Source organism: Vombatus ursinus, unplaced genomic scaffold (genome assembly GCF_900497805.2).
Source record: "Vombatus ursinus unplaced genomic scaffold, bare-nosed wombat genome assembly UNPS02014801.1, whole genome shotgun sequence".
In the NCBI taxonomy this organism is placed as follows: domain Eukaryota; kingdom Metazoa; phylum Chordata; class Mammalia; order Diprotodontia; family Vombatidae; genus Vombatus; species Vombatus ursinus.
The window spans coordinates 18,032,714-18,058,299 of record NW_020954579.1 but is presented as its reverse complement, the minus strand read 5'-3'; the positions used below and the strand labels follow the sequence as shown (position 1 = coordinate 18,058,299).

Sequence of the window (25,586 nt, the reverse complement as noted above, 5' to 3'; positions counted from 1 at the left end):
TGTGTGACCCTGGGCAAGTACTCAACTTGTTTACCTCAGTTTCCTCAACTACAAAATGGGGATCATAATAGTACTTACCTCTCAGAGTTGTTGTGAGGATCAAATGAGAAATTTGCAAAGTAACTGGTACATAGTAGGCACTTCATAAATTAGTATTACTATTAGTATTACTATTATTAGGTCCTCCTGACTCTGGGTCCAGAGCTTTATCTGCTCCACTATCTACGTGCTTCTGATGCCTGAGAAGATGGACAATGTCCTAACAGCCGCTGTGGGATTTTTGATGGATCTGACCAGACTCACCTACAAGGTAGTCTGATAACTTACACGGAGGACAGAGTTATGTTGGGCATCAGAATTATTTTCTTTTTCTTTTTCTAGTGAAAATAGGAAGCTCTTTTCCTGTTCTTGTCCATCTTTGGAAATGCACTGCTTGATCACCATTTCACAGTCTGTGATACTTTGAAGTAAAGTGATGGCAAATTTCATGTCATTGGGGTTCACTTGTCTCCACCTTCCACAGAAGGGAAGTCTCAAGGTTACAGAGAGTGGGTCAGCTGGGGTAGAGAGCTAGGACCCTTCCCCCTTTGGGAAGGCTTTGGGGATGTGTGCTGGAAGAGACAGAATGGGGGCCCAAGCCTGAAGTTGGATTTGAATTTTCCTTCTTTTTTTCTCTATAGTCCTCAATGCCACTCCATGAGCTTCTAGGATATTTTGTTGTATTGAATATTGCCTTGAAAGAAGTAGGGGAGGGGGTATTAGGACTAGAAAGTCTTTTTTGGGTTATATCTAGATTTTAGATGTGAAAATATTATATGTAGATTGTCCCAAGTCATAGTCCAGTTTTAAGCCTTAATAATTTAAGACTTTTGGAATAGCCTTAATTTGTTAAATCAAGATTTAATCCCCCTATTCAGTAAACTCCAATGGCTCCCTATCACCTCCAGGATCAAATACAAAATGCTACTTGGTGTTCAAAGTCCTTCCTCACCTAGTCCCCTCCTACCAACCTTTCCAGTCTTCTTACACCTCACTACTCCCTGACACTCTTTGATCCATTGACACTGGCCTCCTTTCTGTTCCATGAACAAGACGCTTGCATCTCTCAGCTCTGGGCATTTCTTCTGGCTGTCTTCCATGCCTGGAATACCTTCAACTCTAACTATTGACTTGCCTGGTTTTCTTTAAGTCCCAACTAAAACTCCATCTTTTACAGAAAACCTTTCCTAACTCTCAATTCTAGGGCCTTCCTTCTGTTAATTATTTCCTATTTATCCTGTACATAGTCTGCTTGTACTTATTTGTTTGTTTGTATTTTGCCTCCACCCGCCCCCTCCCAAGTAGATTAAGAACCTCTCAGGGCAGGGACTGTCCTTTGCCTCTTTTTGTATCCCTAGTGCTTACCATAGTGCCTGGCACATAATAGGTGCTTAGTAAATGTTTATTGATTGATGTTTGTAAAATCAAGCTAGGGTTGGACCAGGCAACCTTATGACAATGCAAAGACACAGGAGGTAGAAACAGGTGAGGATGCAGCCACCTTTCCACCCTGAACTTGCTAGAAGGATGCTGCATAGCCTCTGCTGGTTTGAGGTAGGCCCAGTTAGCACCTAGAACATTACAGGTGTGACTATTAAGTAAAGAGGGTTATATGCAACATTTCCTTCAGAAAATATACACATTCTAACATATTTGTTAAGAAAAACCAGTGTTGGGAGGTTGGTCATTTACTGGAGACATGTTTGAAGCATCTCTTTGGGAACTAGCTCTGGGGCTTATGACACATTCTTTTGAACATCCCGGGGGAGACAAAGCTTTTCCCTTTGAAAGAGGATTCAGTTTTCAGAAACTGCCAATATCCTTTGGAGCCAAGAGTGGTAAATGGGGGAATAAATGGGTAGTACTGGGACACTGGGAGGTTAATTCCCTCATTGGCAAAATGATAATAAGGGCACCTCCCTCGAAGGTTCGTTTTGAAGGTAGATAAGGTATCCCCAAAATCTTAGTGGAGTCTTAATCTTTAATAGTTTAGGGAAGTTTAAAATTGCACTTCAATTTTTGGAATGCCCTATATATGTAAAATGCTTTGTAAAGCTGAAATGCTATCTACAGAAATGTGAACTACTTGTAGTAAAAAAAAAAAATGAGGTGGAGCTATAGATCAATTAGTGACTGTCATTATGACTCACAACTGCCTCTGAATGATGATGATAACACATTTCTAAAGTGATTTAAAAATAACAGGCACTTAATAAATAATATGGCACTTAAAACTTGGCAAAAGGCTTTACATGCATTGTTTCATGTGAGTCTAACCTGTGTCCCATTTTTCAGATGAGGGAACTGAGGGCTCCCTTGCCCTGACTGGTGACTGCCTCTCCTCCCCACTATTTCAGAAAAGTACCAGATAGCATTATCTACTTTATTCTTTATTCTCCCACTCTCTCCTCTCTCCAACCTTCACTAATTTCCTCTTCTCTCTCTCGCTCCTCCTGCTCTTCCTACCCAGCAAGTTTGGAAACATGAACTACGATTATATTCATACTTCCAAGGTTCCTGGATGGGATGTATTAGTCTCCTCCCTTATGGCTCCACCTCCCATCCCTATATTTTTTCCCAAAATGCCTATTCCTGGCCATGACTTTCCTTTATTTTGTAGTTTCCCCCAGCAGAGTGTAAGCTTCCTGAAGGTAGGGATTGTCTTTGTTGGCATGTTTGTGGCCCTTATGCTTAGTACAGTGCTTGGTCAGTCGTAAGTGCTCACAAGCTCATTCATTTGTTCATACACGTTTGGTTCATTTAAAAAGCAGTAGCATGACTTTATAATCATGTCTCCAACTTCAGCTATCTCTCTCACCAGCTGGTGAACATCAGCCTATCCTTGACTTGGAGTCAGTCCAGATTGATCAGCAGCTTCCGCATGACCACATTCTCTCTTTATAAAATAAAACCTAACAAAATAACCACACAACCCACACTTAGGGCCAGTGCTGATATTAATCCTCTTTGAAAGAGAGCTTTTAACGTCTCCTGACCATTACTCCCTAGAGCCTGGGGCAGGTAGAGACCATTGTAGTGCCCCCCCCCCCCTTTTCTCTCAAAGGAATGGGATTTGGAGTTGCTTGATTTGTCCCCGGCTGAAGTGTATGTATCCAAGTTTCCATGAGCACAAGGATTTTGGGACTAGCTACACCCAGGGATGTGCTGATAAATGTTTAGCAATCATCTTTCAGGGGGAAAAAAGTGTACATGCCACACTTTTAAGTTTCATCTGCATTACTTACATTTCCCCCTATCACTTCCTTAATTCTAGACATTCAACAAAACAATAAATCAAGTCCTGATCTGTAGCATTTGCTGATTTCTGAGTTTTAAATGCTCACAATGAAAATTTAACAGCTGGCTCACTTAGAAAGGTTTGAGCTGTTCCCCTGGCTAAATTCATCGCAAACCCAATCAATTTAGTAAAATAAAGATTCAGAGCATCCTTCACCCAAAAAGTGGATAATTTCCAAAAGAGTATGATCTGTGGGAGTAGGAATAGCTTCTGCCTATGTAGCCTCTTTAAAAAAGGCATGGGGGCTCAGACAACAGTATGCTCAGTATACTTTCTTCTCAGTATACTTTTTCTCATGGCTATCTCATTCATTCCCATGGCTTCAGCCGCCGCCCTACTACACTGTAGTTCACAAGGCACAGCAGAAAGGTTTAGAATTAGGGGGCCAGGGTTCAAACCCCAGCTTTGCCACTTAGTAATTGTATGACTTTTGACAAGTCACCTGACCTTTTTTTTCATCTGGGAAATGAGGGGGTTGAGGTAGGTGACCTCTAAGGTCTCTTAGAAGTGAATATATGGTCCTGTGATTCTGTTACCACCTGCCTGGCCTATTGTAAAAGCCCAGTAAATAGGCCTTCCTGCCTCCACTTTCACAGAATCTTGGCAGGGACTTCAGAGGTCAGCTAGTTGAAGTTGGGGGGTTGAAATCTCCTCTTCCATATGCAGAAGTGGTCAGCCAGCTTCTACTTAAAGACCTCCTGTAAATGGAAAAACACTATCTCCCAAGTCAGCTCATTCCAATTCAATGTTGGGTGGCACTGACTGTTATTACATTCCCCCCCTCCACCCCCGCCTCCCTCCTCTCTGCCATTATATCAAGTCTAAATCTGCTTCTCTGCAACTTCCCACCTATTACTTCAAATTTCTGTTTTGCTTGACCAAGAAGAACAAACCTTATTTTTTTTCCCATGGGACAGCCCTTCAAATACATGAATTAATAAATTAGTGTATATATCTATTTATAATTATATTATAATTATATATTATAATATTAATCATTACAAATTTAATTATTTAATATTAAGATATTATTAATTATACATATTAAAATAATATGATATCTTACTGCATGCCAGGTACTGTGCTAAGCACTAGGCTTGCAAAGAAAAAACAAGAACTGTCTTTATTCTCGAGGATCTAACATTCTGATAGAGAAGCAAACATGTACATAAAAACAACAGGTACAACTTTACATAAATAAAGAGACATACAGAACAGACAGAAGAAGGGTAGCCTTAGAAGGGAAGGCCCTAACAGCTGACGGGACTGAGAAAGCCCTCCTTCAGGAGGTGGTGCTTGAACTTCAGTCTTTTTAAAAAATAGATTTTTACTCCTATCTTACTTTGTATCTCTTAGATTTCCCCCTGCGTCCTTCTTTCTCTCCCTACTCCAAAAAGCTGTTCCTTGAAAACAAATAATTAAAAAAAAAGAGGAAAAGGAAAAATAAAGTTCTGCAAAGCCAATACATTTAAACAATCTGGTGTCACATCTGCAAAGGAGAGAGGAGACGTGTATCTGAGCTGAGCCTTAAAAGAAGCCAGGGATTTTAAGAGGTTAGGAGGGAGAGAATTCCAGGCCTGGGAGTCAGCCAGGACAAAGGCATGGAGATAAGAGATGAAGGGTTGTGTATGAGGAGCAGGTAAGTATGGTTGGGCTGTATCCTTTATGATGCGGAGTAATGAATCAAAAGACTGGAAAAGTAGTAAGGGGCCTAGTTGTGAAGGGCTTTAAATGTCAACCAGAGGAGTGAGTGTGTGTAGATGTTCATATAATATGTATATGCACATATACATGTATATATCCTCCATACATATGCATCTATATCTACACACACGACACGCATATGTGTATACACATGCATGTATGCACAAGTGCACATATTTACATACGTACGTATAAATACGCACATTTACATACAGGTGTATGCATATGTATGTATACATACATATGTATGTGTATGTATACACCCATATGTATATAAAATTTGATCTTCACAACAACCTTAGGAGAGAGGTACTATTTTAACCCCCATTTTACAGATGAGGAAACTGAGACAGACAGAGGTTAAGCGTCTTGCCCAGTGTCACACAGCTAGTAAGTATCTGAAGCAATATTTGAACTCAGGTCTTCCTGACTCTTGGCCCAGCACTTTACCCACTATGCCTCCTGGCTGCCTCTTGAGTTTACATTTGATCCTAGAGGTACCAGGGAGCCATTGGAGTCTATTAAGTAAGGAGTGGAGTGACATGGTTGGATTAATACTTTCGGAAAACTGATTTGGTAGCTATGTGGAATATAGGTGGGAGTAGGGAGAGTCTTAGGGCAGGGAGTCTCATTAGAAGGCTATTATAAGACTCCAAGATGATGAGGACCTGAACAAAGGTGGTAGCTATGTGAAAGTAGAGGACACATGTAAGAGAAGTTGTGGAAAAAGAAATTACAGAATTTGGCAACTAATTGGATATATGAGATGATTGACAGTGAGTTGAAGATAAAACTGTTAGAAGTTTTATATGATTGTGATGGAATGCTATTGTGCTCTAAGAAATGAGAAGCAGGATGCTCTCAGATAAACCTGGAAAGACTTACATGAACTGATGCAAAGTGAAGTGGGCAGAACCAGAAGAACATTGTACACAGTAACAGCAACATTATATGATGATCACCTGTGAATAACTTAGCTATTCTCAGCAATACAATGATCCAAGACAATTCTGAAGGACCTAGGATGAAATGTGTTGTCCATCTCCAGAGAAAGAACTGGTGAATGCAGATTGAAGCATACTTTTTCTTTACTTTTCTTGTTTTTTTTTTTTTTTTGGGGGGGGGTCTGTATTTTCTTTCGCAGCATGACTTACATGGACACATGTTTTGAATGACTACACATGTATAACCTATGTCAAATTAATGGGGGGGAGGGAAGAGAGGGAGGAAAAGAATTTGGAACTCAAAATTTGAGAAAAAGAGTTAAAGTTGTTTTTACATGTGATTGGGGAAAAATAAAATATTAAATTAAAAAAAGATGACATTGTTAGGTTGCAAATTTGGGTTACTGGAAGGATGGTGGTTCACTTGATAGTAACAGAGGAGTCTGGAAGAAGAGTAGGTTTTGAGGGAAATAAAACAAATTTTGTTTTGGACATGAGTTTCGGATACTTATGGTACATACATAGTTTGGAATTTACAGTGAGCTTTTGGTGACACAGACTAGAATGTAGGAGAGAGAGTGACTATGGGCTGGGTACTGGAATCATTTGTATAGAGATGATAATTCAACCCATAGTTGCAGATAAGATCACCAAGTAAGAGTAAAGAGAGAAAAGAGAAGAGAGTCCAGCACAGAGCCTTAGGGGACACCAGTTAGTAGGTGTGACCTGGATTAATATTCAGCCAAAGAGACTGAGAAGGAGTGACTAGACTGAGTAGGAGGAGTTTGGAAGAGAAAGAATTTTCAGGAAAACTCAGAAATGAGAGAGTATCAAGGAACAGGTGACTTACAGCGCCAAAGCCTGCAGAGGTCAAGAAAAGATGAAGACTAGGACCAGCTGCAGATAGGGCACTGGCCCTGGAGTCAGGAGGACCTGAGTTCAAATCCAGCCTCAGACACTTACTAGCTGTGTGACTCCGGGCAAGTCACTTAACCTTGATTGCCTTAAAAAAAAAAAAAAAGAACTGAGAAGAGATCACTTTTGGCCATTAAAAGACTGAGCATTAGGAACTTTGGAGAGAGGAGTTTCAAACCGAATGATAAAGGTTAGAAGCCAATTGAGGGTTTAGAAGACAGTAAGAGGAGAGGAAGTAGAAGCACTGATAGATAGCTTTTTGAAAGAAAAAAGGCATAGAGTTTAACTGAAAAAGGAAGGAGAGATATTGAGTAATAGCTAGCAGAAATCGTTGGATCCAATGATTATTTAATGGATGGGGACACTTAGACATGTTTGTAGGGGGCAGGGAAGGAACTGGTAGATGTGGCAGGGAGAGAGGGAGGGAGGGAGAGAGAGAGAGAGAGAGAGAGAGAGAGAGAGAGAGAGAGATGATAGTAGTGGAGAGGACAAGATGTGATGAGATCCTTGGCAAGCAGCTGTGTTTTTTCATCACTAGAAGCTGAGGTAAAGGACAAGATAGCTGGTTTGATATTAGCGGGATGTGAGATGAGGAGGAAGAGAAACAAGGGAATTCTCAGCAAATGACCTCAATTTTTTTCAGTTAAGTATGAAGTGAAATCTCAGCTGAAAGGGCTGGCCTGGGAGGCTTAATGAGAGAAGAGAAGGTTTGAACAGCTGTGGTGAAGAGAGCTATTGTACCCTCCAAAGGTCTTTACTTGCACAGCTTAAACATCTCTGTTGCCTTTACAGATCCTCACTTGGCTTGATCTCTGGTCTCCTCACCACCCTGGTCACTGTCCTTTCCACTGTCATAATCCAGTTCTCAATCCATCTTTCCAAATACTATCATAGTAACCTTCCTTACTTGTGGACCTGGAATTGTCAGTCCTTTGCAAAAAACCCGTGGCTTTTTATCGCTCCTTTGAGATTCAAGGCCCTCTACCCTATCTTTCCAGCCTTGGCTCATATTATTCTCCACTCAGTCCAGTCTCCAAATCTGGACAACTTTGCCCCTCCTGAATATGCACGGGGCTCTCTTGCCTCTCTGCCTTTGGTTATGATGTTCTGTGTGCCAGGAATACCCTTTACTCCATACTTTGCACCCCTAATTCTCTCCCATTTTTTTTTTCTTTTTGGAGGCAATGGGAGTTGCCTTGCCCAGTGTCTGAGGCCGGATTTGAACTCAGGTCCTGACTCCAGGGCCAGCACTCTGTACACGGTACCATCTAGCTGCCCCTAATCCCTACTCATTTTAAAAGCTCAACTCAAATGAAACTCGGGAGCTCAACTCCCACGAAAACTTCCCTGAGTCCATCGGTTGGTAACATCCTTCTCTCTTAGATGTCACATAGTACATCGTTTTGTATCTCTCTCATGCACTTATCATATATTATTATGTTTTGGGGGCTGAGATTAGTACCTCATGCGATGTCAGTACCTCATGCGATGCTCTGCACCCAGCTGCTGCTTAACATGCAGTTTGTTGTTTTTATAAGTCGGAGGCGGCTTCCTGTCCCACTGACTGATCTTCGTAATTCAACAGAGGATATTCATACAAAGTGATCACAGACCCCCTCAAGACTCAGTAAAACGTGGCTTGGCTACTTCCTTTAGTGAGGTCCTCCAAACTTACAGGAGCAATTAAGTGCTGAGGACCAGTTATTCAACCTGTTCGGGATTAATTCTCCTGTGGCTCTAAAGCTTCTGAAAAGTTACATAAAAATATAATCAAGGATTTTGATGAATGGAAAAGGAGATAAACCAGGCCCGTAGCAAGGAATCAGCATGGCAGTCTTCTAGACTTGGAGTTAGAGAACATGTTTGATTCACTTACTGACTTCACTTCAATTCTTAAGACTTCTTCCTGTAAGATGAAGCTTGGGATTCCAATCCTGCCACTGCCAATAACTGTCTTTTGAGGCAGTTGGCACAGAAGATGGTGCACCAGGCCTGGAGGCAGGAAAACCTGGGTTCAAATCTGGCCTTAGACACTTACTGGCTATGTGACCCTGGGCAAACCACTTAGCTTCTGTTTGCCTCAGTTTCCTCAACTGTAAAATAAGGATAATAACAACACTTACCTCACAGAGTTGTGAGGATCAAATGAGATATTTACAAAGCATTTAGCATTGTACCTGGCATACGGTAGGTACTACATAAATGCTTATTCCCTTTCCTCCCTCTCAAACTTAGGATCGGAGAATACTTAAGGCTGTGCCTGGCACATAGTAGGCACTGTATAAATGCCTTTTCTCTCTCTTCCCCCTCTTAATCTTAGGATCACAGAATACCAGAGTGGGATGCACTTCAGGGGACATCTAGCCATGGATGAGATTCTCCTCTGCAATGTTATTTCTGACAAGTGGTCATTAGGCTTTTGCTTGAAGATTGAAGTGACCAGGTACAACCTGTTCTGCCAGGGGTAGCTCATGCAACTTGTGGATCGTTAATTGTTCTTCCCATATCGAGCCCAAATATGCTTTGTCAGCTTTCATGTGTTCATTCTAATCCTGTTATTTCTGAACCTTAGTTTCCTCATCTGAAAAATGGGGATAATCATACCTCCTGGGTTATTTACCTCCCAGGGTTGTTGTGAAAATTAAATGAAGATTTTTATTGTTGTTAAGTCATTTCAGTCATGTCTGACTCTTTGTGACCCCCTTTGGCATGTTCTTGGCAAAGATACTAAAGATACAGATGAGGAAACTGAGGCAAACAGGGTAGAGTGACTTGCCCAGGGTCACACAGCTAGGAATTGTCTGAGGCTGGAAAATTAAGACTACAAACATAAAACTTTTTGTAAATCTGAAAGCACCAAATAATCAACAGTTATTATCACTAATGTTATTGTTACTAGAAGGATGGTGTTGGCTAGAGTAGAGGTTCTTAACCTGGAATTCTGGTAAACTGTATTTCAATATAATTGCTTTCCTTTGTAGTCTTACATATTTTATTTTATGCATTTTAAAAACATTATTCTAAGAAGGGGTCTCCAGGCTTGACTAGATGGGGATCCAGGGCACAATAGTCCACAGGCTATCTCTGAGTGAAGGACAACAAATGGATGGTTCAACCATTGTACTGGTACCTATGGAACATTATGATAACCAGAGAAAGATTTCTGGCCCACTGGGTAGATCCCCCCCCTTTTTTTTTTAAGTGAGGCAGTCGGGGTTAAGTGACTTGCCCAAGGTCACACAGCTAGCACATGTCAAGTGTTTGGTCTGAGGCTGTATTTGAACTCAGGTCCTCCTGAATCCAGGGCCAGTGCTCTGTCCATTGCGCCACCTAGTTGCCCCGAATAGATCTCTTTTGAAGGACTTATGGGAAGACATGGATGAGAACGACAAGAGAATGTGATAAGAAGGCATAGATGGGCAGTGATCTGTACCCCTGGGAGGAGGAAATACCCAGGCTGGTGAGATCATAGGTCTTTCAAAGTAGAGAAATATCTCTAGTGCATCCCGGGAAAGTACAGAAGGTCATGGGTAGCAAAAGAGAGGTGGGCTTTGGGAGGCAGCTGTCTCTTTTTCCTTTCTCCATAGAAGTGATTGCTACGTAAATAGCTTCTGTACTGTATCACTTCCAGGAGAGGAGAAAAGAGGGGAAGAGAGGAAATCAAATAAACTCATGCAATAGTAAAAGGATCCATGCCTTCCTTGGCATGTCTACACTAAGCCAAGAACTCAGTGGCACTATTTCTCAGTTTTGGGGATGTCAGTTAGGTGGCTCAGTGGATAGAACACTGGACTTGGGGTCAGGAAGACCCAAATTTAAAACCTGTCTTAGAAACTTACTATCTGTGTGGCCCTGGGCAAGTCACTTAACCTCGCTCAGCCTCAGTTTCCTCATTTGTAAAATGAGGGTAATAATAGCACCTACATTACAGGGTTGTTCTGAGGGCTGAATGAAATAAACACATGCACAATGCTTTGCAGACCTTAAAGGGCCATGTAATTGCTACTTATTATTAGTCCTATTTTTTAATAGAACTTTGAAGTTTACAGAGCACTTTTCTCAAAATGACCTTGTGACACATGTGATACGTTATTTTCACCCCTGTTTTTCAGAAGAGGAAACTGAATCTAAGAGATATTAAGTGATCTGCCAGTGCTCACGCAGCTACAAAACGTCAGAAATGAAACAAGAGCTCAGTCTTCTGATTTTAGATGCAGTAATCTTTTTTTTTTTTTTTTTAAATTTTGAGCCTGGGCGTACCTATCTTGCTCAGGCTGGAAATTCAGAAGCCCCTTTTGGGCCCAGTCCTAATACTTATTGTCAAGGGAGCCTTGACCTGTTCGTTTCTGACTTGGGCTAGCTCTCGCCTCCTTGGGCAGTGAGGCAGCTCCCCTACCTCCATGGGATTTACCACATTGGTGCTGGGCTTAGTGTGGATGTTGGATTGGTTCAGACCACTGTCGCTGAGAACTGAGCTTGAGCCGTCCATCAGCCCCAGCCTCTCAGGTAACAGGGAGTCCTGATTTGTGTGATTCCTCTGAAGTGGTCCTATTATTTGAATTCACCCTGTATATTTCTATTAGATTAGGATCAATTACCATATTTCACATAGTCTAGTCTATTTTGTGAATATACACATAGTGTGTATATAATCATCATTTCAAATAGTGTAAATTAACATACATGTAGCTGCTTCGGAAGATTCATTCTGTGCACTAATTTAGACTTTGCTGGACAGGCACAATAATCCTTTCAGTATACTCTGCTGCCTGGGTGCTCGGGGGTTATGCCAACAAGTGGAAATCACAGTGGGATCACACTGAGTCCAAGTTAGGATAGGGACGGGAACTAGATAGGGATTCATTCCAAGTTACTTGGATTAATATCACTTCCATTTCCCTTCTAACTCTTTATGTAAACAGTTTAAATTGATTGTCTTTTTCAGAGTTAGCTTTGGGCCTAGAAGTTAGGTTTTTGCTGTTTATATCTTTGGCATGTCATAGTAGAAAGGGTCTTAGCTTTGGAGCCAGAAGACCTGGTTCAAACGTTTTGTGACTGCAGATAAGTCATTCCTTCTTTCTGGAAGTAAGTTTCCTTATCTGTCAAATGAAAACCTCTAAGGATGCTTTTGATTCTAAGTTCTATGACTTCATGGTTGCACACAAGCATGAGCAGTGGGCTTTGCAACCAAAGGAGTAGCATATTTCGAGTGCCTGTAGCTTCATGGATCCAAAGATGGCTAGGTGGTGCAGTGGATAGTGTACCGGCCCTGCAGTCAGGAGGACCTGAGTTCAAATCTGGCCTCAGACACATGATATTTGCTAGCTGTGTGACCTGGGGCAAGTCACTTAACCCCAACTGCTTCACCAAAAAAAAAAAAATGTGGAAGACACTGCATTTCTGAAGGGTTCCAGCAGCATTTGATGATCTGTGCCTAAGGTAAAGCGTGCTAGACTAGTTAGTCAACACGGGAGTTTGACCCATTTAAAAGAAGGTTCACCTAATACTTAGGGGATTAGTATGATAAACACTGACCTAGAAGGTGAGAAAGAGGCCTGAGATCCTGTTTCATTTTTGCCACTAATTAGCTGTGTGATATTTAGCAAGTCACCTAACCTCTCTGGGTCTCAATTGTCTTATCAGTGAAAAAAAAAATGAGGGACTGTAAATAGGAGTTCTTTAAGATCTCTCCCAGCTGTTCTTCTCATAGAACATCTCCCATCTCTGGGCACTTCTGCTAGCTGTCCCCTATGACTGGAACTCTTCCCTCACCACTCCCTCCTGGTTTCAGCTTAAGGGGTGTGGAACCTGTGGCCTTGAAGCCACATGTGGCCCTCTAAGTCCTCAAGTGTGGCCCTTTGACCAAACCCAGTGAAGTTTCAGTAAGAGGGCTGTATCTGAGGACCTAAAGGGCCACCAGTTCCTCACCCCTGGCTTAAGTCCTGCCTTTTGCGAGAAGCCATCTCCAGTCCTGTTAGAGCCTTCCCCAGGACTACCTCCAGTCTCCCCTGTACATATCATTTGTACGTGGTTCTTTGTATGTTGTCTCTCTCATCAGACCCGGAGCTCCTTGAGAACAAAGACTTGGTCTTTTGCCTTCTTTTGTACCCTGAGCACTTGTTACCGCCCCTGGTACATAGTAGGCACCTAATAAATGCTCGTTGAATGGATTCAAGTTGACTCTAAAATTCTCTAATTCTCTGCAGCTTTGAAAGGGTGTTAACATTCATTTTTCACATTCATTAGAAACCATACTTTGCTTTTGGTAGCATAATATTCCATCTCCTGGTACATGAGGGGTACCAGGCTGTCCCCCGTGCTTGGAATGTTCTGCCACCTCACATCTACCTCTTAGAATCCTTCATTTTCTTCAAGCTGAAGTTTGTGCCATCTTGTCCACAAAGCCTTTCTGGATTCCCTCTTTTGGCAGGATCTTCTTTTGTGTATATATATATATACATACATATATATGTATATACACATGGATATACACACATGTTGTTGTTCAGTAGTTTCAGTTATGTCTGATTCTTTTTTTTTCTTTTTCTTTTGCTAGGCAATGGGGTAAAGTGACTTGCCTAGGGTCACACAGCTAATAAGTGTCAAATGTCTGAGACTGGATTTGAACTCAGGTCCTCCTGACTCTAGGGCCGGTGCTCTATCCACTGCACCACCTAGCTGCCCTCTATACCCTATCCTTTGTGACCCCATTTGGGTCTTTTTTGGCAGCGAAATGGGAATGGTTAGGCATTTCATTCTCCAGCTCATTTTGTAGAAGAGGGAACTAAGGCAAACAGGGTTAAGTGACTTGCCCAGGGTCACACAACTAGTAAGTGTCTGAGGTCAGATTTTATTCAGGAAGATGAGTCTTCCTGACTCCAGGCCCTGTACTCTATCCACTGTGCCACCCAGCTTCTATACATATACATGCAAATATATGTCCATATACATATACACACGTGCATATGTGTAACATATACACATATGCACATATGTATATGTACATATACACACTTTCTCACACACACTGTACTATCTACACAGATAGCTATAGATAAATTTATATATAATATATAACATATAACACATATTTAAATTTGTATTTGTATATATTTATCTCTATATCTATTCAGAGAGTACAGTCTAAGTGGATATGTATATAGATCTTTCTATCTATCTATATCCTTATCTGTGCAGATAGTACTGTCAGGCTCCCTTTCTCTGATTCTGGTTTGCTCTCCATTGCCTTCTTTACTTTCTCTAAGCAGATGAGAGCTATATAACTAATGAATCCTCCCACTACTTAGCAGGGAGGAACTACCTCCTTGCCTCGCGCATCAGCGACAGCTAACATTCTGAGCAGTTAATCTTCAGCAAATAGGGAATCCCTTAAAATTTAGGGTACTGTACTAATGTGGACATTGCATGTTCTGACAGAGCCTTAGAATTCTGTGTTAACATATACAATCTCTTGTTCTTTCATCAGAAGCTGGGCATTGGCAGGGGGCTCCCACCACCTGGATTCTGTGCCCTGATGGCTGGACTGTTAGGAGGCCCTTCATGTTCATAGGTCCCAAGCCTTGCAGGGGCTGCTCACATATGCTGTCCCTATTCCTATGACAGCACCGCATGATGTCTCTACCTTTCTTTCCAGGCTCAGGGTACGGACCCTAGATCTTAGCTTAACCCTTCTCCTCACCTGAGAGTCTGAGATTTCAGAGGGCTTCTCCGTCAGGCTGCTGCTTTCTGCTGGGATCAGGTCGTTATACTTGGTGACATCCTCATCTGAGTAGTGGAGACTACCTGGGCTGGGCCTTGGAGGAGACCTGGAGAGAGATGGGAAGGCAGGATAATGGGAGGGGAAAAGAAGGAGGCTATGAAGTCCCATTCACTATAGGGAGAAGTAAGCAGAGGGCTTCTTAACATTTCCATTTTAGTCTGCTCTGGCTAAGAGGTCATTTAAATCTCTTGCATCTCCTTGAGTGAGATGGGGGTCTGGCTTCCAGGTTGTCAGGATACACACAGAACAGAGGAGCCTCTGGTTTTTAGCATGAGGAGGAATAAGGGGGGTATGTTTGAGAGATACCAGAGATAAGGATGGTGCTCATTTGAGTAATTTAGAAGTGAGTTTGCAATCATTGCAGAAGATGGCTGCCTGCCTCCCCATTTCCCTTCCCCTTTCCCCAACATGAACATCACTGCTGTGACCAGGACCTTTGGGGAAACCTGTGCTTTCTGTACTCTCTCAAGCTGGATCTCCAGCCCACTGGGCCTGATGTTCTGTGTATTTGCCTGGCCTGATGGGTAGGGGTCAACCCTTCCTGATCCTCACACCCAGAAAATCAGTTTTTCTAAGAAGGTGGCTTTGACTTGGAGCTGTCTCTGCAGCAGAGTGACTGACTGGTACTGCTTCTAAGGAATGACCTGGTATCAAAGATGTCCCCACCTCCTCTCCACCTCAGCTCCTTCCACACAATCTAAGAAGGTCCCATTCGTCTCAAAGGAGGTAACTGAAAACGAGCCGGTGACCTGCTGCTGATGTTCTGAGTGTAAGTAAGTCATACAGACTGCCAGGGTGGAAGATCACAGTGTCAACAGTTTCTTATACAGGCAGCTATGATCAAGAGCTGGAAGCAGCTTTGGGTAGCTTGGGGCATGTGTGTGTGGCTGGAGAGGCATTCTGTGTGTACACAGTGGGTGAAGAGAGGGCCCCAGGTCTGTGTATTCTGTGGGTGGGGCGGGGAGGGAAAGGAGGAATAGTGAGGTTCCCTGTGAAATGTCCCCTTGTTCAGCTGTGGCTGGGCAAGGGAACCAGCCCAGTGGGGCCAATCTGGCCATCCTGAGTCCTGCTGGGGTCCTGATGCTCTGGCCTCAAACAGCTCTTTCTTTGGGAAGGCCTGGGGTTTGGCTGGGGATGAGAGCTCGGCCTCTCTGGCCTCTAACAGCCCTCTTCTCTTCTCTTCTCTCCTCTTCTCTTCTCTCCCTCCCTCCCTCCCTCCCCCTGCTGAACACACACATCGCTTCTTCCACTCCAGCCCTGGGAACAGAGAGTGCTTTGTTAGCCTTGCCTGGGAGAGTCCTGAACTCCCTTCTTCTCTGAACTGCCTTCCCCTGATGAGCCTGAGACATGCATGCTAAATAGATGCTGGGAGGAGCCATCGAACCCCTCATGCTGGCCCTTTTCCTTCCCTGTTTTCCCTAAATCCTAGAAAAATAAAATGTCCAGGTCAGTTAAGGTAACAGTATTGCACCCCAATAGACTCCTCTGTATTTTAGCTTTGCATCAGTCCTGCGGCCTTCAGCAGAGCAGAAGTATCAACCATGAGAAGGGACAGAGTTTGAAATGAGGCTTCTAATTCTCAGAGGCCAGGTTACAGCCCAGTAATCACAGGATTGATCCAGTATGGAGAATGTTGTGGCGGAGGGATTGGCAAATACTTTTACATTATGTATGTATACATGAGGAGCTGGGGCAGGATGTCTGGGACTATGTAAAGAAATAGGGGTGGGATGAGGAGAGGAGACCAATCCCAAGAGAATCCCAGACCCCCACCCAATGAAATTTCCCTTACTTCCCTAGAGATCCAGAGGTCCCTAGATCCTGGGGTATGGGTCCCTTAGAAAAGAAGGATGGCATCACACAGAACGTTTGGTGTCCAGCTATGGCTGCCCTGCCCTGCCCTGCCCTCCCTTTCTAGGTACTTCTTTTCAAGTGGTGGTCATGGTGGGACAGAAGCTGCTAAGTCAAGCTACCAACAAGCCAGACTTAGGGTCTGGATGTTTCTTTATGCTTTTCCCCCACAACATGCTAGTTTCCTCTTGGAGAAGAGGATAGAAAGTGACATCATATTGGGGGAAAATCTTCAGTCATTCTCACTCAGGATCACTAAGCCTGACCTGGGAGTGACTCCCCTTGTTCTTATTTTGGCAGAGGTGGTCATCAGGCCTGTGCCCTTTTTACTAAAAATGTCTAAGCATCTGACTAATGGAAGCAATCAGTTTGCATCTGTACCATATCTTTATGCAAAATGGCATGAGAAGAGACGGGGAAGCTAGCTGGCTCAATGGATGGAACGTTGCACTTGGGATCAGGAAGACCTGAGTTTCAATTCTGCCTCAGACACCTACTGGCTGTGTCTAACTGCCTTAGATACATTAGTTTCTTCATCTGTATAATGGTGATAATAACAGAAGCTACTTCATAGGGTTGTTGTGAGGCCCAAATGAGATAATAAATGTAAAGTGCTTTATAATCCTTAAGGCACTATAGAAATATTAGATGTATTTAAAAAAAGCCAAAAAAATCATGATAACTATATAACTATATATATAAATATACATATTATGAAAAGGTAGGCCTGTGATTTTATTAGTATAGGGATCTCCAGATGAAAATATTTCTACCAATGGGGACTGTCACCAGCTCTGCACCTGATAATTTTGGAGAGTTGCCTGTGGTACTGAGAGGTAAGTGACTTGTCCAGGGTCACACATCCAGGATGTGTCAGTCAGGACTTGAATTCTGAGGCCAACATTCTATCTACTATGCCACACTTCCTCTCATGTATACATGTGACATATTAGTATAAAACTATGATATATATGGATAAAATATACACAAATGTATGTATGTATATGTGTGTATGTATATGTAAATGTATGTATGTGTATATATGTATAAAAAGGAAAGGGGATGTGGGTTCTGATTTTATATACATACATATATACATACACACATATATGTGTATATTTATCTATATCTATCTCTCTCTCTATGTACATATATAAAATCGGGACCCACATCCCCTTTCCTTTTTCCCTCATACCCACCCACATCAGGTGGAACCACGTCGGCTTGAACAAATCCCACACGTAAGGCGTTGCCTTGGCAGCCCTCTCCCTGCCATCCTGAACCCTGATTCACTGACCACTACCAGTCTTTTAAGCGGATTTAAATTTTTCAGGATTGGCCTCAATCCTTTAACTATTTTCAGGTTCTTGGCCCTTCTTCTCCAGCTTTGGGAATTCCAGGGGTGCTGATCTCTGGCTTACAAGTTTTCCAGCCTCCCGCCCACCCTATACCACCCTATTCTCTACCTGGTATAGATACCATTCTTCCGACAGAAGGAGTTCTTGACCGAGAGACGGCGATTGTTGAGTTCCAGGGCTGGGAAGCTGCTTTCATCCAAGCTCACCATCTCTCCATGGCCCAAGGCACTGGATTTGGCATTGTTCCCTGGGGAAAGGGGAAGAGGGGAAATTATCCCCAAACTACTTGGGGCCTTGTACTTTGGGGTGGGAGAAGGGGCAGCAGAGAGAGAAGCCCTACCTCTCCTTGGGTTTTTCCTGTTGGGATCAGATTAAAAGCACTGGGAGGAATGGATAGGAAAATACTAGAGAGGGCAAGAAGGAAAGAGAAGGGACAATTTTCATCTGACATCTATTGAGTGAGTGCGAGTTTCCATGTGGGGACGAGGGATTACTGATGGCTGGTAACACCCACTACAATTCTCTAGATTGTTCGTGTGGTCTTCGTTATGGTCTTCCTCTCCCCACTATGAGGAGGGCAGGGGTCTCAAAAAGACCACTACTCCAAAACGAATGGTTGGACTTGGCCTTGTCATCCCTCTCCCCTGCTACCATAGCACCTTGAGTTGAAATAAATTTCTCCTTTAGCCAAATTAAATTTTTGGAGCCTCGGTACCTTGGCAAAGAAAAGCAGTGGTTTCCAGGTCCCTGGCTCCTGAGCAGAACTGCAGCTAGCATGGAACCAGCAGGGCTTTGTGCCAGTGTGCCCAGATAGTGGGGCACACTTCTTCCCTCTGGTGACTGCTGTCTCTATACCCTTGCGGTTCTCTAGCTCTCTCTAGATTCTCCTAATTCCTCTTCCCTCCACTCCTATCATGGGTTTCACCTTCATCCTACAACCACTATGGGTGCAAAGATCCTCCTCAGATCCTCCCCCTCCCCCTTCCTGCTATGACTGTCCCTGTTGTCAAACTGTACACACCATCTCTACATTCCTTATCCCCTCCATTGGTTCCCTACTGGTTTTGGATTTGGTAATAACATTCCTAGTTATAGTTCTGGACATGAGTAATGGTCTCAAGTCCATTAGTAGAATGGGGTGCTCAACTTACCAGAATCCGACTTCTTAGCATACTTCTTGCTCTGACCACGGATAATAAGGACAAAGACCAGCAAGAGAATAAATATGAGGCCGACCAGGGCGATGACCACCAGGAACCACCACTCTTCATAGAATGGATTAGCTTTCTGGGCTAGAACATGGGTTGGCAGTCAGTGAATGCTGACTTCCTTTTCTGGCTTAAGATTCCTGCTAATCAGGGGATGTGTTCTATAACTGGGATCCTGCTAGCTGTGTCCTGAGTATGGGCAGGGTTGGTAACTCTGCACCCCCTGAATACGGGAATGGCCAGAGGTAGATTCAGTCCTGGGTGGGAAGGGAGGTATTAGAGGGAAGGGTCTAATCTGTTCTGCAGCTAGGCTGGGAGCATACCTCCTTATATCAGTTCTATCCCTCACTCTGAATCTCTTCCTAGTGATAAAGAAGAAGGGAATGAATCTGGTTGGGGGCATAGAATGGGCTGTCTCCAGGGAGGACTGAATATCACTTTTGTTTTGGGGCTGCCACCTCTCAGATGCACTCTCTATCTGGAGGGAAGGTATGATAAGGGTATGATATAGCGTATGACAAGTGTAAGGACCCCCTCTTTTGAATTATTTTCAAGAGTCCAGTATGATGATCTGTACATTGTAGGTGCTCAGTTGGTATAGCTGATTGACTGCAAGTTTAGGTATTTTTATTGAAGCTTAGAGGAAGGTCATTATTTTCCCATGAGGGTATGTGGGAGGAGGAAAGGGGCAGGAGGAATTCTTGGAATTTATCCAGAGCCCAGAAAACTTTAGTTATACCCCTGCCTCATAGGGGAGGGAAGTTGGGAAGAGACAGCTCAGAGTTACTGTTGTGAGTGATTTTAAATAATGACGAGGATTTGGGGCAGAGGGGTAGGTAATCCAATCCCATCTTAAACTCAGGACTATCTCAGAGGACAAAGAAGATTGGAGACGTGATGATGAAAATCCTTAGTTCATCCTGGTAATTGCCCAATATATTTGGGTGTTGCTTCTCCATAGGCTACTGACCCTGCCTGGGTATTTTTGGTTACCAAGGAAACATACAACTTGTTGGCATGGTGCCCTAGATCTCTCTAGGGATCTCAGTTTCCAGTTCCATTGACACTCCCATCTCAAATTGACTGACTGATTTATTCCCCCCTCCCCCCTTCCCACCGCTGAATTCCTTTAACCAAAAAGAGGCGGCTGAGTCTAGAGAAGATAAGCCCTCCAGTTTCCTAAAAAGTTCAAAGCTGAATCAATGCCTAGGGCTTACTGTTCTGAAGAATATAGGAAAATGACTTGGTTTGAATCCTAACCACCCCAACCCTCTATCTCCAAGACCCCTACTGCCCTGGTTGTGCCTTCCCTTCTTTCCCTTATCTACATGTTTGGATCCTCCATGGGGTTCTCTCCTCTAGTCAACTTTCCCACCCCTCCACCTTTCCAGTCCCCAAAGGCCAGTACCTGGGACAGATTGGGATGGGCTGCTAGGTGTGCCATAACCATAGTCGTTGACAGCAATGACTCGAAAGTCATAACTGACACCATGCTTTAGGATGTCCATACTGAATGTGTATGAGGTCACCTCCTTAGGAATGTCTTTGATGAGGATGTCCCATAGCCCTTCATCTGCAAGACCAGAGAAGAGGAGGTTAACCTTAAGGGGGTAGGGGGAAGGGGAAGGAGGCAAGGAACCTCATCTTGCATCTCTGCCTCCAGAATTCTTGTCTCTTCTAAATATAAGCCCATGGTGCCAACTCCCTTCCCTACCCCATCACATTATAGCCAACTTTATCAGCAGTCCTTTGTTCACCAAATAAAAGAGGGAAAAGAAGCTTAAATTGTAGAAGGAAGGATTTATGTTACAACTTCTCACCTACAAGATCCTTAAGAATGTGAGAAACCTTTAATGTCAGTCAATAAGCATTTATTAAGTACCCCACTCTGTACCAGGCAATGTGTTAAGAACAGTGATGTGATTAGGTTAAACCTCTTCTTTTTAATTAAGAATGTGGAGGACTCCGAGAGTAGTATAATCTTATAGCTTAAATATCAGGTAATACTTCTATTTTTTTTTTCTTTTTCTTCCACTGTTTGGTCAGCTATTTTCCTTCTCCTTGGGGAACCACTTTTCTATAGTTGTTTGAGCTTGCTCTATGGATATCTTCATTTTGTTGGAGATTGTGTGGTTCTTTCTCTAATGGGATGTAATTTATCATGGCCTCATAAGAAAGCAATGATCAGAGGCTACATAAATTCAAGAGAAATGGGTAAATACCTACCATTGCTCTTTGACTCATTCATCTTGGAGACAGGAAAACAGGGGTGGGAGATGAAAGGGGTATCTTTCGTCTCAAGGGAGAATTCTCTGATCATCTGACCAGCAGGAATCTTACAAAACAGGAAGTTGCATAACTATTTGAGTTGGAGAAGGGCTTGTGTATGGGTACCCCAGTCCTAAGCAGCCCTGGATCTTACAGGAGTTAACAAAAATCAATTCCCAATGGAAGGCATTGTGGTATAATAGAAAGGACATCGGGTTTGAAGTCAGAGGATCTGGGTTTGAAATTTGGTTCTGCACTTGCTACCTATAAAATTGGGCAATGGATTTCTGGTTAAGATTACTACGTGGAATATCATAGAGAAGTCCTGTTATCCTGTGGGACCCCACCAAATATCTGAAAGGGATCCCCAAAAGACTAATAATAAAGAAACTTGACAATAATTATAAATAAGCTCCTCCATCCAGTCTTGAATGGAACACAAAGATAGCCAGAAGTTGGCAGAGGGAGGTAAAGGGGTCACACCAGGGAAGCCAGCACAAGATCAGGTAAATGTAGATGCAGGTGGGCATGGGGAGAGGAATGCACCACAGAAGCCAGTACAAACTCAGATAAACCATTGAGAAGCTGACAGAACTGGGAAAGGGCTGTCACTGTGCCAGGGAAGCCAGTGTGAGTTCCCACAAATAGACCTGAAGCCACTGAAGTCAGAGAGCTAGGGGAGAGACAAGCCATAATGGGCTCCAGTAAATGGGGACTTGATGCCAGATCCTGACCCTGATCAATTAGGGCATGTTAGAAGAGAAGCAGGAACAAAACCAGCAACCAAAGATCACTGCTCAGGAAGACTCCTTGGAGCCTTCAGGAGCCACAGCAGGAGATGAGGACAAGGTAGCACCGGGGTGCTTGTGCCAGGGGACAATGCAGGAGTCCTGAGACCAGGGTGATTTTGGGTATCCCCCTAGAGCCTGTCAGGCTCACAGTAAGAGATGTAACCTACTCCAGTTTGGAGATTATGCAAGGAGAAGCCAGATTCTGGCCAAGGTCAGAACCTGTAGTGGACCTCCCAAGAAGATTAAGGCTGAGAAGCTAGGTATTGAGGAAGAGGATAAGAATGAAAACAGGCTACCCCAGGGCAGCAGTATTCAAATGGGATCCCCTATAGTGGCCACGGGATTAAACAATGACCAAGAGGAACACAGGGGACCTGACTCAGAACAAAATCACAAAGCAACAACTGAGGCTGAAAACATGTGCAAACAGAAGAAAACAGAGAATACAATGAAGAAATAATATAAGGTAAGAGAAACCCAAGAGATTAAACTCAAAAGAAAAGAGAAACCCTGTGATAATGATAGAGACCCAGAGGGGAAAAAAATGGCTTGGCCACAAGAACTACAAAAGTGACTGGAAGAAGTGAGGCAAGAAATTAAAAAAAAATGAAATGAGAGTTTGGGAGGAAGAACAGAAAGGAGAATAAATAGCTTAGAAAAGGAGATGAAAGAAAATGGAAAACCTCATCCAAGTAGTGGACTCTGAAAAATACAACAGAACAATCAGAACTCAACAATTCCATAAGACGAAGAAAAAAAATTAGAACAGTTAAAGTTTGAAAAAAAAATAGAAGAAAATGTGAAGTTTATATCATCAAAAAGAATTGACCAGGAAAAAATTGAAGAGATACAATTAAAGAATCAATGGACTTTTTGAAAACTGGGGCCAAATGAAAAGCCTAGATATCATATTTCAAGAAAATATAAAAATCAATCTAGAAAGACTCTGCTAGGCAACTCCTGAAAGAAACCCCAACTGAATATATCTAGGAATGTTATCACTGGAAAGCAGGGAAACCATATTATACTTAAAGGCTTCAGAAAAATGAAGTAATATCACTACTTAACACTCATGTGCTGAATGGAATAGCATCTGCTTCTCGTTACTTGTCCTTCACTCTTGAAGAGGACCATAACTTCAGGAAGGTGAAGCCATGACTTGCAAGTGAATTGGATTTAAGTGAGAGAGGGCTGTGCAAGGTCACCAGGCTCACTTTCTCTTCCAGAGCCATCTGGGTCCAATGGCCAGATATAGATCAGCATGACTGGAGATGGCTCCTAGCATCTTAGTACTTGAAGGAAAAGCTAATCAAATTATAGGGAGAAATAGACAACAGAACTGTAATAGTTGGGGACCTCATATGATATATATGTAATATAATAGTGGGTGACCCTTCCAAATCTAGAAAACTCTGAAAAAACTATGAATAAGCAAGAAGTTAAGGATTTGAATAGACTTGTAGAAAAGACAGATATGATAGAACTCTGGTGATTACTGAATGGGAATAGAAAGTCATGTGCATATTCCTCAGCTGTGTATGATGCCTTTACAAATATTAGACATGTGCTAGGCATAAAAATTTCATAAACAAATGGAGAAAAATTAAACACTTTTTTTTTTTTACTGGTCACAATGCATTAAAAAGGGTATCTGAAGAAAGGATTCAAAGTTAAATGGAAACTAATTTATTCTTAAAGAACTAGTGGATCAAAGACTCAATCAATGGAATAATAATCATTTCTGGAAAGAAAACAATGAGACAATGTACACTTTTGAGATGAAGCCAAAATTCTTTAAAAGAATTTGGGATGAAGCCAAATTCTTTAAAAGAGAATTTACATCTCTAAGCACTTTCATTGACAAAAGAGAAAAATAACAAATCAATCCTTGCAACTAAAAAAAACTAGAAAAGCAACAAATCCCAAACCCCTTAAAACACAAAAATACAAATTATAAAAATCAAAGAAGACATAAACAAAACTCAGATTAAAAATCACTAAAATAGCTAAAATTAGAAGCTGTTTTTTAAACACAGATCAAAATAACAAAAATAAAAAAACTAATAAAATAAAATTGTTATCTAATGTAATAAAATAAGAGAGAAAAACCTAATTGCTGGTATCAAAAATGAAAAAGAAGAATTCACAATAAATGAGGAAGTAAGGGAATTTATTAGAAGCTATTTTGTCTAGTTATATGACAAAAAATCTTAGATAAAATGGATGGATACTTATAAAAAATGCCCAGACAGAATAATCATCAGAAAATTTAAATAATGTAATCTCAGAAAAAGGAATTGAATTAGTCATAAAAGAACTTCCAAAGAAAAAAAGTCAGAAACAGATGAATTTACAAGTGAATCCTGTAAAACATTAAAAGAACAATTAATTTCAATATTGAAAAATTTGCAATTTTTTCAACATGTGAATTTGGGGGTTTTGTTTTTTCTTTTTTTGGGAGGGTGTGAGGAGATATACACAGGGAATAGAGGGCAGTGATCATGATGCTAAAGAAATGAAGAAAAAAAATTGAAAGTTGAGTCAATGAATCATTAAAAAATAAATAGAAGATAGAAGCACTAAAGATATTTTTTAACATGATTAAAAAGTATCTTTCTAAAGCGAAAAGTTAGTTTTACATTTTGTTATTTTGTCGTGTCTGACTCTTTGTGATCCCATGGACCATATCACACCAATACTATCCATGAGATTTTCTTGGCAAAGATACTTGAGTAGTTTGTCATTTCCTTCTCCAGTGGATTAAGGCAAACAGACAGTAAGTGACTTGCCTAGGCTCACATGGCTAGTAAGTGACTGAGGCCAGATTTGAACTTAGGTATTCTTGACTCCAGGCCCCGTGCTCTATCCACTGAACCGATTAGCTGCCTTTGTATTACATACAAAGGTGAAATACTAGAAACTCTCTCAACAAACACAGAAGTAAAGCAAAGATTCTCCTTTATCCCACTGTTATTTGACATAGTTCTAGAAACACCAGCAATAGCAATAAGATAAGAGAAGGAAAGGAAAGGTATAAAGATAGGTAAGAAGAAACAAACTCTTCCTTTATGCAGATGATATGATAATTTAAAAATCCTGGAGGATCAGCAAAGAAACTGAGACAATTAAGAGCCTTAGTAAAGTATCAGGATACAAAATAAATGCACAAATCTAACAACATTTCTATTTAGCAAAATTCAAGAAGGAAAAATAGAAAGGAAAACCTCACTTAAAATTACTACAAAATACATAAAATATCTGGAAGTTGATTTTTGAAGGGATAGTCAAATAGAATCAACTAAAAATAATTCTTACAGAAATAAAGAATGAATTTAAATCTAGCTTAAATTTGAATTTAAAATAAGTCCAAATAACTGGAGGGATATTTGCTGATCATTTAAGGGACATGCTAATATAAACAAAGATAATA

The 25,586-nt window shown here is 41.9% G+C and overlaps 1 protein-coding gene across 1 annotated transcript in view; it reads right to left on the bottom strand.

Annotated features, from left to right (window-relative positions):
• Window positions 1–25,586, bottom strand: part of SDK2 (sidekick cell adhesion molecule 2) — a 449,888-nt gene that overhangs the window by 9,445 nt on the left and 414,857 nt on the right. The window contains exons 41-44 of the mRNA XM_027873081.1: window positions 20,506–20,670; window positions 19,041–19,181; window positions 17,998–18,136; window positions 14,600–14,726 (exon numbers count right to left, since the gene is read on the bottom strand). Of these exons, the coding sequence (XP_027728882.1) occupies window positions 14,600–14,726; window positions 17,998–18,136; window positions 19,041–19,181; window positions 20,506–20,670 (572 nt within the window). The remainder of the gene's footprint in view (window positions 1–14,599; window positions 14,727–17,997; window positions 18,137–19,040; window positions 19,182–20,505; window positions 20,671–25,586) is intronic.